At 39.3% G+C, this 12,248-nt stretch overlaps 1 protein-coding gene across 9 annotated transcripts in view; it reads right to left on the minus strand.

The window, feature by feature from the left end:
* Window positions 1-4,471: 4,471 nt before the first annotated feature.
* Window positions 4,472-12,248, minus strand: part of AGFG1 (ArfGAP with FG repeats 1) — a 76,013-nt gene continuing 68,236 nt past the window's right edge. For 3 of the 9 annotated variants that reach the window (XM_066279112.1, XM_066279119.1, XM_066279116.1), the window contains 4 exons: window positions 8,909-8,956; window positions 7,043-7,201; window positions 5,693-5,784; window positions 4,472-5,155 (listed from right to left, as the gene is read on the minus strand). In XM_066279112.1, coding sequence (XP_066135209.1) covers window positions 5,096-5,155; window positions 5,693-5,784; window positions 7,043-7,201; window positions 8,909-8,956 — 359 coding nt within the window. In that variant the 3' untranslated portion in view covers window positions 4,472-5,095. The remainder of the gene's footprint in view (window positions 5,156-5,692; window positions 5,785-7,042; window positions 7,202-8,908; window positions 8,957-12,248) is intronic. The other 6 variants (XM_066279114.1, XM_066279120.1, XM_066279117.1 and 3 more) reach the window with 3 other exon arrangements.

A 12,248-nucleotide genomic window follows, 5' to 3' on the forward strand; every position in this document is an offset into this window, starting at 1 on the left:
GTTAAACACTTAATTACATTTTGGTCATATGTTTATTTGTTCAAATATAGCACTTAACAGTTTTAATTAATGATATATTTTAAAATATACAAAGAAAAATTTAAAGAGAATGAATCCAACACAATAGGCTAATTTAATAAAATTTTAATAACAGCATATTTACAAACTTAACTGTCTATCTAGGAAACAATCTATATCAATAAAGTTAGAATGTTTCAAAAATAGAAGTCACTGCGATACTTTTAAAGATGTTGCTCCACTAAATACTCCACGAAGTTACTTGTAAAGTTTAAATGAACCTTAAAATAGAAATTATACTGATTTCATCAAATTACAAATGAAACCCAAATTAAGTGATTAAGTTTTATTGGCTATACAGGATATACAAACTCTCTTAGAATTGGGACAGATTTTTTAAAAATCTACTTACACATAAATGTGGTGGCATTTTAATTCAACAATAAAATATTTGCTCCTCAGAGCAAAAGCTGCCTTTAGCTTAACCTTGAGGTATGAGTCCACTTTAAGGACTGAATGAGGCAATACATGAAAAGCATTAAGCAAGTTTCTGATACATGGAAAGGGCTTAATAAACCATACCCCATAATAACATGTTACTTTGAAATAATGGCTTTTTATTTTTTAAGCTAGTGAGAGAGAAAGACAAAGAGAGACAGACACAGACAAGACAGGGAGATATGAGAAGCATCAACTCATACTTGCAGCAGCTTAGTTGTTCATTAATTGCTTTCTCATAAGCCTTGATGGGGGGGAGGTAGGGGGGGCTTTGTCTAAGCCAGTGACCCCTTCCTCAAACCAGAGATCCCAGGGCCTCGAACCTGGGTCTTCAATATCCCAGGCCAACGATCTATCCACTGCGCCACCACCTGATCAGGCAAAGTTGTGACTTTTAAAAAACACATTATCTTCATAATGGTTCCCTAATGATTAATTTTCCAACATAAGTCTGAGGCTGTGAGTGGAGGCAGAGACAAGGCGAGGCTTCTGAACGCGAGCAGGTACAGGCACAAACGTGGGCAGAGAAGGCCCACGCAGCAAGGCACAGGGGATGGAGACAGGAAATCCGAAGAAAGGGGGCTTTACAGCATTCCAACAAGAACCAAGTCGGCAGAGTGTGCTGACTACCGATCTAACCTACTCTGTAAAGTCACGATTCTTCAAAAGAATCCAGAACATTTTGTTTAGGCGAGAGGCAGCAGCAAGCGCCACTTTTATAAAAGGCCGAGTGTGAAAAGGCACTGGGGAAACACCCCCCTTCACTCACACTAGCTCACTTCCTGGAGGGGAAGAAAGGTTGTTAGAGGAATCCACTTTTCATTAAAAATACATACGTGTGTATAGATCTACAGATATGTGCTAAAATGATTACTTATAAGCTATACTTCAGCAAGGTGTTCAATTAAATTTTTTTTTTTTTTTTTGTATTTTTCCTGAAGTTGGAAACAGGGAGGCAGTCAGACAGACTCCTGCATGTGCCCGACCGGGATCCACCCAGTATGCCCATCAGGGGGCGATGCTCTGCCCATCTGGGGCGTTGCTCTGTTGCAACCAGAGCCATTCTAGCGCCTGAGGCAGAGGCCACAGAGCCATCCTCAGCGCCCGGGCCAACCTTGCTCCAATGGAGCCTCGGCTGTGGGAGGGGAAGAGAGAGAGAGAGAGGAAGGAGAGGGGGAGGGGTGGAGAAGCAGATGGGCGCCTCTCCTGTGTGCCTTGACCGGGAATCGAACCCAGGACTCCTGCACGCTAGGCCAACGCTCTACCACTGAGCTAACCAGCCAGGGCCTCAATTAAATTTTTAATAGCTATTTGGTAGTCTCCCAAAAACAACTGTATAACTTCCATAATAATAAATGATTCCAAAATAAACACAAATAACCATGACCCAGAGCTTGAAAAATCCTTTTAAAATGGAGATTTTCACCAATATCATTATCAAAATTCTATCAAAAAATAGAAAAATCCAGAAAAAAATGTTAACATTTGCAATTTCAAGCAGCATCACAAATTTTCCCACCAAGTAAACAAAACACTTATAAATTCAGTTGTTTCAGAAATACACACATTTAAAGTGTGGCGCAGGGGGTTTTAAAGTCTGCTCGGAGGGCCCTTAAAGGCCCCCAAAACCCAAGGTCCAAACTATTTTTACAAAACTACCAAGATGTTGTGTCTGTTTCACTTCCGATTTCACAAGTGCACACTTATGTCGTGCACACAACATAAAAAGAATCACGACAGTTCAACTGGGACTCTTAAGCCAAATATTAAAGAGATGAATGAGCATAATATAAAATAATGTTCTCACTAACTTTCTTAGATAACTTATTTTTATCAAAACAGTATTCCTATTGCCATGTAATGGGTTTATTACTGTTATATTTAAATAAACATAGCTTTTAAGTGACTTAGTACTAATATCTAATACAATACATTCTGAACAACACACCTTAAATAAACAAAAGCTCTCTGTGGGAGCTCACTAATTTTTAAGAGTTACAGTCCTGAGACCACAGTGTTTCAGAACTGCTGGAGTGACGGCGCCCATCTCACCATTTCCCAGGACCGGGGCCCAGACGGCGTGCTGGGGCAGGCCGTGCACGGGCAAAGCACTGACAGCGTCTTCAAAGTGACAGGAGTTACTGGAAAGTAACTGATTATCTGATTCAACCAGTAAACCAGGAAACGTGAAGGTCTTTAGCCTTGTTACCTTTGAGAATTGTCTCTTCAGTACTCAACACAATTTTGATGGTTTATATAAAACCAGACGCAAATCTGAATATGAAAGACTAACTGAAGTTGATTTAAATCCACTATAAAGCTGGATCGCTTCTTAAAACCAAGTATTTCAATTTTATAAGCACTCATTTTGATTAAGGAAATCACCAAGTTCCCATTTAATTACAGACTTTAGAGTATACCCAGAAAAAAATAGTCCTTAAAAATATTTTAATAACAACTGTTTAATTTACTCATTTCTTAGATGGAAAGCCCAAGAGGTTATTTGGGTAATGGCCTACAATTATATATTATAACTTTGTACATGGATTGGAACCCAATACAATCTAAAACATAAACATTCAAAGACATTTCTTATGTATTCTCTCCATGAAAAAGGGGCTGAAGGCAACCCCACAAATGAAGACATTTCAAGTATACAACAACACACACCACAACCTTTGCAGCATTCATTTAATTCTAAAAGAGAGACATACTTTCAGAAAAGGGGCCAAGGTCTCCCAGTCTTCTTATCAAAATCGTTCAGATAAACCACACACTCAGCTGGATATGCAACAAACAGCAATATTTTAACAAGTCTAAAACACTACAGAGGTTGAATATTGTAGGATAACTCATGTAGCCACCACTGAAAAAGGTATTCAACATGAATAAAATGTTTGAGGAAACTGATGTTCACCTCTTTCAATACCAAAGAATTAAAAAAATTTCTAATCATTTTAAGATAAAACTTTATAAACACATCTTACATATCTGTATATGCAATTTCACCTTTTGCAGATGACAGAGTGGTAGGAATGGGCATTATTAGAAGCCGATTAATACGGGGTCTAGGCTGGGCTGGCCACCCCTACACACATGGTCTTCAGCAGGGTACGCTCCTCACAGCTCGCTCTATCTCCTTCCTTTAAGCCATCGCTTCGGAACTGCTAATATGCTATGAGGCAGGGAATCAGATAATCCGAACAGACTTCGTGACTTATGTAGGTTCCTCAAAGGCATTAAAAAAAATGAGTCGAAGTTTCCCACTTATGTTTGTTTTCATGAGACTGCCAGATTATCTCTGGATGAATGAGGAATAATTGTGCATAAATATTTAAACAAGTTCATTTGAATATTAACAAAAAGATACAACTAAACATTAGTATCATTGCCTTTTTAAACAAAGTACTCTATAACTTTAAGGTAACACTGGGCTCCAGTTTCCTTGCCCCAGAGAGGAACAGAAACAAATGTCCTAGTAATATCAGTTTGTCCAAACAAAGAAGGAAAATCTGAGGTGCAATCATGTCACAGTTAACGCATGTCTGCTTCCAATACATTCAGAGACAATAGTTTTAAAATCAATATTTAAAATAGGTCTTTTGCAGTCTAAGAATTTAAGATACTTTTAAAATGTGTAAATACACATACATGCAAATTCTTTATATATACACATTTCACAAAATTAAGATGTTGCAAAGAAATCAGAAGGGTTATGGTGACTCTGACAAGCTACATTTAAATGCTTTACCACTGACATATTCCTGAATATAGCAGTCATAGTAGTTTAGTACATTTTCTACATGGCCTTTTTATAAAATTTTCTGTTTTAGACATAAAAGTTAGTCACTAGAAGTCTGAAATTCTAATTTAAGAAGTCACGATGTTCTCAATTCACTACTCGTATTTAAGGCCACTTTGGTAAAGGCATTGCAGCAAGAACACAAAAACAATAGCATATTTTCTAATATTTATTTTTTTCACCTGCAAACTGTAGCAAAACATGATCAGCTTTATTATGCAGACAGGTATCCTTCGACATCTTTAAAGAATTTAGGCATGTATAAATAGCTCTTTAGAGAGGAAAATTTCAAGACTGAATAAATCCTTCCAATGCTGATTTCATAACTTTCCAGTAGCAATGGTTAAAATTATTTTAGGTCGTTCATTCCAAGATACATGACAGCACCTTAAAGTGGCTGATCTATTCCCCAGTAACATTTTCCACATAACAATGTGTTAAAAGTTACAAATACTGATATGCACAAATAGCTAATTTCTAAGAAAAATATGTACAGTACTGCAGCATAACAAATGTGGTATCTGCAATAACTTAATATTAGCCAATTTTTAATATACATGATACCGCTACCTTTTTCTGCCAATTCACAGGTTAAAAGTTGTTACTGGAGCCCTCTGTTTTGCACGTATTACCTGGTGTTTAATACACAATGCAGGCTTTTTAAAGACTTCTCTTGTGTTTAAAGCTAAGATCAGTGAAACAAGACAACGGTGCAAGAGGCGGAGAGATGTAATGTGACCACGTAAAAGTCTGTTCCAGTAAAATGTCTATATAAGGCTATAAGAAAGGATTGGTGGATGAGCTTCCTGTCGGAAATTGTCCTGTTGGGGCACCGGTCTAAAGGAAAACATAAGACAAAATAAACACTGTGTGCGGAAAAGATAAAATATTGAACAGTATTTAGATTAGGATTAATTACCGACAATCAAATATATTCATTAAAATTGTTAGCAACATACTATGTCTAATAAAACTATTAGTTGCCAGGCACTTTATATACATTATTTCATATAATTCTCAAAATAGATTCTAAAACGGACTCTAAAAAAATGTACATTTATGATTCAAAACAAATTTGACCTCAAGACCCCTCTTTGTAACGTTCACTAAATCTACAGCCTCTCAGTGCTGCCTGACAAGCAGACTGCTTCATGTCATAAAGCAGCTTACTCACTGTCAATGCTTTGATTTCAACTGATTAATTATTTTAAGTCAAAGATAATCGCACACAGTGGTGACCTCAATTTGTATACTCATCTGCAATATCTTATCAGTAGAATACCAAATCGCATCTAAGAGTCACACCCTGTTTTTTCCTAATTCGAAAATAAAATGCAACAACTTATAAAATGCTCAGCATTACATCTCACTCACCATAAAAGGGTTACTAGAGACTCCAGCAGCTGCAACTTGACCAAAAGGGGTTACCACTGGCTTTGTTTGTCCAAAGGCTGCAAAACCTGCACCTTGTGAAAACAGAACCACTAATTATACTCCAGACCTTTGGGAAACAAACTGATGTTTAAAAAGCCTCATAAAGCATTTCAGAAAACTCCTACCACAGCAACAATAAAATATCAGTGTTAAATTGTCAGGTCTCGCATGACCAGGTGGTGGCACAGTAGACGGAAAGTCAGACTGGGGCACAGAGGACCCAGGTTCAAGACTCCAAGGTTGCTGGCTTGAGCGGGGGCTCACTGGCTTGAGCCCAAAGTCACGGGCTTAAGCAAGGGGTCACTCGCTCTGCTGTAGCCCCCCGGTCAAGGCACATACGAGAAAGCAATCAATGAACAACTAGGGTATTGCAACAAAGAACTGATGCTTCCTGTCTCTCTCCCTTCCTGTCTGTCCCTATCTGTCCCTCTGTCTCTGTCACACACATATAAAACAAACAAAAAAAAGAACAAAGAAAACACCGTTAGGTCTCATGCTCTTTCAAATACAAACTCCCCGAGGTGTGTATTTTGTACAGCTCTCCAGAAATGGTTAATTCCAATGTGTCTCAGCTCTGTCAACTGCTGACATTCAAAGGACTTACTAAATAGACGAGCTTCTGACTATTGGAGAGGAGCCATAAGCACCACACAATGGTTTCTCTGAGAATCACCATATTCTTTAGGAAACATCTCACTAGTCTGCCATGGACCCTATTTCCTAACTTTTCCCTAACCACTGACTTTAAAAAAGAAAATATGTAATTCTAAGATTACCTTCGAATCTATGAACTTATAAGGTTAGCCACAAGCAAAAAAGGGAGAAAAAAAAAGAAACCAAAAACAAACTGGTCTCTAGTGGATCTTCTTAAAAACAATTAACAAAATTTTTCCATAATGTAATTACCTATTTAGAAAATTAGTCTACGCCCCACCCCCTCAAATACCTTATACAAATGGCATACAGTTTTCAGATGCAAAACAAACAGAAACACTGTAGGTCCTTAAAGTTTCTTTTCAAAATCAAGAGATGCATCACAACACAGATCAAAGAGGAAGACAGACACAGGGATTCTGAGAAAGTGTGGGTCCCCCTTTGGAGTCTCTGATTTCTCCTAAATCTATTAACCTGGTCACCAAGACTTATTAATTCAGGCTATTTTCTGAGGCCCAAATACACATTCAGTAGACAGTGCTACAGCATTCTCCAGATAAGCCCTTTTGTGCAAACAAGTAACCTATGACATACCAAGGAGACGTAACGCGGACTTGGAGCGAGGTCTGACCTTACCATTGGGCTGCTGGGAAAAAGCCGTCTGCGGAGGGAAGGCCGCCTGGGCCGGGAAGGCCGGCTGCTGGAAGCTGCCGCTGAAGCTGGTGGGGAGGCTGTAGGGGGCGGGGGTCCCGAAGCCTGCCGGCATGCTCATGGACGCCGTGCCGAAGGTCGCCGCTGACGGGAGAGAGGGTTGGTCACTCACAAGGGTACACTTTATTTCTCATACTCAACATTACAGAAGAGACATCAGTTACCTTGAAAAATGTTAAGATGTACATTAAAGGCATTCTAAATTTCAAAACTCAACAAAGTTAAGTTTTAGCACTATGCAGACAAGGTTAACAACCTATAAATTTTCTTTCCTAAAATCTAATACGTAGAATAAAACTAATAAGAAAATTACTCAAGATATATTAAAGTTCAAGTCTAAAGAGCAGTCTACTTTTAAAACCCATCATCATGCAATTCACATGTATACATACGAGTATACTTTCTTTTCATTTTGTTTTGCTACATATAATAAAACAGCCAAATATTTACTTTCCTCTACCAAATTGTGTGCTGTAACATAACATGTGAATTCCTGGAAAAAATTTAAAACCTCTGCAAAGTAGCTCACTAAAAATAACAAGCTGTTCTAGGAGAAATCAGGTGAGAGGCAGGACTCACAAAACCTATGCAGCTTTGTAACCAGACCCAAAAGGGGGGAGGGGACCGTAACAAAAACACTAATACACTCCCAATAAATCAATTCCAAAATAAATATATGGACCCCGCATTCCTTTTTTTGAAGGTGACTCAAGACTGCTTTGGATAAAAGGTTAAGGAAGCTTAGGACTGCTGATATAAAAATTAGGGCAAAATGAACAGAGAGAAAAAGAGTGCAATAAGCATTCTCAGGAGACAAAGCACACGGGGTGGGTGACCACGCTGCTCCACGGCTGCTCCTCCGCGGTGGCCAGGCTCGCCACTGTGACTCCCTGAACAGGCCAGGAGTCTGGGCGTTACTGCCCATGGGAACTGTGGGCCATTGCTCCTCACTGGTGAGCTCCTTATGAACTCTGCTGCGTCACAGAAACACATGCGGCAGCAGGGCAGTGACCACTTATTGCGAGAGAAGAGGATGTATTTATTTATTCTATGGAAGGTTTCGGTGAAAGAGCCAATAATGCTGCTTTCCATACAGAGCACTAGTCATTACAGACTGAAACAGCTGTAGCATGATGCTGTCAAAAAACGTATTATGCTCAACTGCCTGACTGTAAAACACTTATTTGCTGATTTTAAGCACTGAAATTAATACTAAAATGTTACAAATGTTGTCCAAAGTAATCCTCATGACCTTACTGTTTATACCAATGGTCCTCCCTGAGCCTAATTAGAATGTCACAGGTTTTTGATTACTTCCTTGTTACTGAGGAGAGGAGGGGGCACCAGATCCAGGAAGCAGTAGAGGAAGAACAGGAAGCACACCCCGGGAAAGCGACAACACTGAGCCGACAGGACGGGACACGCTGCTCCAGAAGAAAGCACTACAAGCAAAACGCAACTCCATGGCACAGTGTGGCAAAATGGTTTGGTGCACCAAGAAGGGCCAAAGTACTATAAATTCAAACTCAAGAAAAATAAAAGAGCTATTAATATTCTAACACAACTATGGAGGTAAGCAAGAATGCTTTTCAGCATTAAAACATAAGTCACTACAGAAGAATTTCATGTAACTTTAAATATAAGGTAATCCAATGCCACACATTCGTGCCCACTCCTTTTTAAAACGGGAAAAGTGAACTCTGCATGCAGGGACCCAGGACACTAGCAGAAGCTGCCACAAGCAGGTAGACAAACTGCCACACCACCCCAGACATTCGCTGTGGCACCTACCAAACTGCGCGTGGGGGAACACGTGTGCGTGCAGAGCTCCCGAGAGGCCTTATGGAGAGCCGTAAAGAGACCAAGGTCATTAACTTACGGTAACGAGCGTCAAAACCAAAGCAAATCTGTTTCATTAAGGAGTTCTCAAATTAGAAAGTACTGTTCAAAGTGGGTAGCATAATACATGATAAAAACATATCCAGTCTTTTCATTTGAACTGTATTCATGACACTGTAATATGCACACTGTTTGCAATAAAGGGGCATTAGAATAAATACCAAATGAAAAAGCATTCATGAAATCCATCACTGTAAATAAACACTAACATTTTTTTTACGTGAAGGTACAACTATTGCTATAAAAAGACTTGCAGGCCTCATGAGTTACAGCTACAGTCAAATGTTGGAGAGAGCACCTGAATAACGCTTGATCTTTATTTACACCCTGTACATTACCCAGGAACAAAAAAAGGCAACCCAAGCAAACTACTACGAGGGGAAAGGACTCGCTGTAGTTCATCAGAAAGGTGAGCACACTCTAGAACAGGGGTCCCCAAACTTTTTACACAGGGGGCCAGTTCACTGTCCCTCAGACCGTTGGAGGGCTGGACTATAAAAAAAAAAAACTATGAACAAATCCCTATGCATACTGCACATATCTTATTTTAAAGTAAAAAAACAAAACAGGAACAAATACAATATTTAAAATAAAGAACAAGTAAATTTAAATCTACAAACTGACCAGTATTTCAATGGGAACTATGGGCCTGATTTTGGCTAATGAGATGGTCAATGTGCTCCTCTCACTGACCACCAATGAAAGAGGTGCCCCTTCCAGAAGTGCAGCGGGGGCCGGATAAACGGCCTCAGGGGGCCACATGCGGCCCGCGGGCCATAGTTTGGGGACCCCTGCTCTAGAACATACGGCTGAAAGGAGAAAGCACACCGTGTCCTGTGCACGTCTTTTCCCCCTGGCATGACTGAGGTCACAGGTGACACATAAATAAGTGTAATTAATAGAAAACAAATTTAGGTTATTATGTAACATAACCTTTCTGTGTTTAACCATTTGGAGTGGAATGGTTTCTAAAATATTCTGTCTATGCATTTTATTTATTTATTTATTTATTTTTGGTATTTTTCTGAAGTTGGAAACGGGGAGGCAGTCAGATAGACTCCTGCATGCGGCCAACCGGGATCCACCCGGCATGCCCACCAGGGGTGATGCTCTGCCCATCCGAGGCATCGCTCTGTTGCAACCAGAGCCATTCTAGTGCCTGAGGCAGAGCCCACAGAGCCATCCTCAGCGCCCGGGCCAACTCTGCTCCAATGGAGCCTTGGCTGCGGGAGGGGAAGAGAGAGACAGAGAGGAAGGAGAGGGGGAGGGGTGGAGAAGCAGATGGGTGCTTCTCCTGTGTGCCCTGGCCAGGAATTGAACCTGGGACTCCTGCATGCCAGGCCGATGCTCTACCACTGAGCAAACCGGCCAGGGCCTGTCTATGCATTTTAAATGAGCATACTTAACCAATTAAATTTGGGGAAACAGGACTGAGAGACTGGAGTGGTTCTATGTCTTGGTTCTGTCACCATCTAAGTACAAGACGTTATTTAACTTCTATAGGCCCCACTTTCCTTATTGGCAAATGTGGGGTGCAGGTATAGAAACAACAGTACCTACTTTACAAAGCTGCCGTGAAGATGAAATGTAACATGAATTTTAAAAGTGCTATATACCAAATATTCAATGAATGTATTTTTCTTGCCAACTTAAGATGTTTTTGTATACTGTTCTGAATTTACCAAAATGTTAACTGAAGGGGAAGGAGTCTGTGATTAATAAGTTCAGTTACTTTATGTTTATCTCCTTTCTTTAGAATAAAGTAAAGGCTCTGAAAAGTCCTGCATTAATAATACTAGTTTCTATTTCCCATTTATATTTAGACATAGAACCATTTTCCACAGAACATTAACACCTCAGAAAACATCTTTTACAAATATACTTTGACAAAAACTGACTTCTGGTCATCAGTGGCTGTTAACCAATACTAATGACTATCCCTTACTTAGTCTACAACAATGATGCCCTCCTAAGCTCTAGTCTCAGGCTGCCATAAAAGTGTTTGCGATATAAATCACAGATTATATGATCTGTCCACTTAAAATGAGACTTCAAGGTTTTGAGTTCCATTCCCAGTACTGTACAAGCATCATCACAATCTCGGTTTAGAACATTTCCATCCCCCTGGGAGAAATTCCACACCTAGCCGCTGTCACTCTGTATTTGCTCCACCTACTTTTTGAGTCTATAGATTTGTCTATTCTGGATCCATCACATAAATGAAATCATATTATATGATATATTGTGATTTGCATCTTTTAATTAGCTTAATGTTTTCAATGTTCTATGCTGCAGCATATATCAGTACTTCGTTTTATTATCAAATTCCATTGTACGGCTATACCACATTGTATGGCTATACCACGTTTGGTTTAGTCATCAGCTGATGAACATCTGGGTTGTTTCTATTGTTTGGTTATTATGAATGATGCTACTATAAATACTTATGTACAACTTTTTGTGTGGATATGTGTGTTTCCGTTTCCATTTCCCTTGAGTCTATTCCTATGAATTGAATTGCCAGGTCACATTGAAAAACACTATGCTTATCTTCTTAAGAAACTACAAAACTATTTTCAAAGGGAGTTATACTATTTTACATTCCCACCAGCAACACATCAGGCTTCTAATTTCCTTAACATTTATCACTGTCCCTTGTGATTACAACCATCTTAGTGGGTGTAAGCCGGTATCTCACTATGGTTTTGACTTACAACTCCTTGATGACTAAAGATGCTTAACGTCTTTTTGGGTGCTTACTGGCTATTGGCCATCTGTATATCTTCTTTGGAGTAACATCTATTCAAGTCCTTTGCCCATTTTTAACTGAGTTGTGTTATTAAGTTGTAAGAGTTCTTTATATATTCTGGTTAAGCTCCTTATGAGATATATGATTTGCAACTATTTTCTCTAAACTGCTGTAAGTTTAATTCTTCATTATGTTAGCTTTCAAAGCTTCACTGTCTCTATTGGCTGCCTACAGTGCTGGCTGCAGACTATAATTAAATGCTCTATGAAGAATATGTGGAAGGTAAGACCATGGGGAACATACATCATGTCCTACATAAGCCATGTAATTCAGTTAAGAATTTTTTCTTTGCTTTTCCTCACCCATGACTGTCCCATTTTTGTATTACTCCTCATTTCTGGTATATACCAGACAGAGTACGTGGGCCTACTGAGCATTTACACATAAAAAAAGAATAGCACATAATGCTGATTTCTATGTGTT

This window comes from Saccopteryx bilineata, chromosome 5 (genome assembly GCF_036850765.1).
Source record: "Saccopteryx bilineata isolate mSacBil1 chromosome 5, mSacBil1_pri_phased_curated, whole genome shotgun sequence".
In the NCBI taxonomy this organism is placed as follows: domain Eukaryota; kingdom Metazoa; phylum Chordata; class Mammalia; order Chiroptera; family Emballonuridae; genus Saccopteryx; species Saccopteryx bilineata.